This window comes from Oratosquilla oratoria, chromosome 40 (assembly GCF_046742065.1).
Source record: "Oratosquilla oratoria isolate Oo_2021 chromosome 40, ASM4674206v1, whole genome shotgun sequence".
In the NCBI taxonomy this organism is placed as follows: Eukaryota; Metazoa; Arthropoda; class Malacostraca; order Stomatopoda; family Squillidae; genus Oratosquilla; species Oratosquilla oratoria.
Window position 1 is genome coordinate 14883229 of NC_134816.1, and position 1064 is coordinate 14884292.

At 45.8% G+C, this 1064-nt stretch overlaps 1 protein-coding gene across 1 annotated transcript; it reads left to right on the forward strand.

The window, feature by feature from the left end:
- The first annotated feature begins 389 nt into the window (after window positions 1–389).
- Window positions 390–827, forward strand: LOC143020445 (uncharacterized). Its single transcript, XM_076176867.1, has one exon. The coding sequence runs from the start codon at window positions 390–392 to the stop codon at window positions 825–827; it is 438 nt and encodes a 145-aa protein (XP_076032982.1).
- Window positions 828–1064: the final 237 nt, after the last annotated feature.

A 1064-nucleotide genomic window follows, 5' to 3' on the forward strand; every position in this document is an offset into this window, starting at 1 on the left:
TAAGGAAAGATAAGGTGAAGGCAGTTGCTAATATGGTGAGAGCTGGTAAGAAAGCTGGGTTAGATGGGTATCATGCAGAATGTCTAAATAAGGAGATTCAGTGATGGTGGACTGGCTGGTGAGGTTATTTAATGGTTGTTTAAAAAAGGGTAGAGTGCCGGAAGACTGGAGAAGTGCCTGTATAATTCCACTTTTCAAGGGGATAAGTGTAAACGTAGTATTTTCAAAGGAATCTACTTGTTAAATGTGGTTGAAAAGGCTTATGGGAGAATTTTGATTGAAAGAATTAGGAGAACAGAGTAACTGGTGAGGAACAATGTGGCTTTAAGATAGACAGGGGTTGCGTGGACCAGATTTTTGTGATAAGACATATGCGTGTGTTGTCCGCGATGGAGGAAACAATGGGCTACCTGGACAATGAAAAACTTTCCACCAGTGAATTGATGAGGTTGGTTAATCTATGCCTAGACTCAAACTTTTTTAATTTCAGAGATACGGTGTACCACCAGAGAATTGGGACCCCCATGGGCTCGCCAATCTCGGTAATCCTGGCTGAGATCACCATTCAGCAGTTCGAGAATGAGATTTTGTCCACTGCACCAACATCATTGAAGCTGTGGACGCGGTATGTGGACGACGTGTTTGCAATCCTGAAAGCCAGAGATGCGGATGGGTTCCTGGAACATCTCAATGGGAAGCATGAGGCTATCCAATTCGAGATGGAGAAGGAAGCAGAAGGCGAGCTACCGTTCCTGGACGTGTTGGTGAAACGCGCGGGTGATATTTTGGTCACCAGCGTGTACAGGAAGGCAACGCATACCGACTGATTGCTGGATTTCGGTAGTGATCACCTGATTTGCTACAAGAAGAGTGTGTTGATAACGTTGTGGAGAGGGTCTGCTCCACAGAGGCATCGTTAGAAAGGAAAGAAGCAGGTTGAGGAGGGTATTCCGGGCTAATAGCTACTCGAATTAAGTAGTGAAAAGGTGGACGGTGCCGCAGAGAAGAGAAACAGACCGGGGTGAGACACTAACAGCCACAACCAGGATATCGGTCTCTTACGT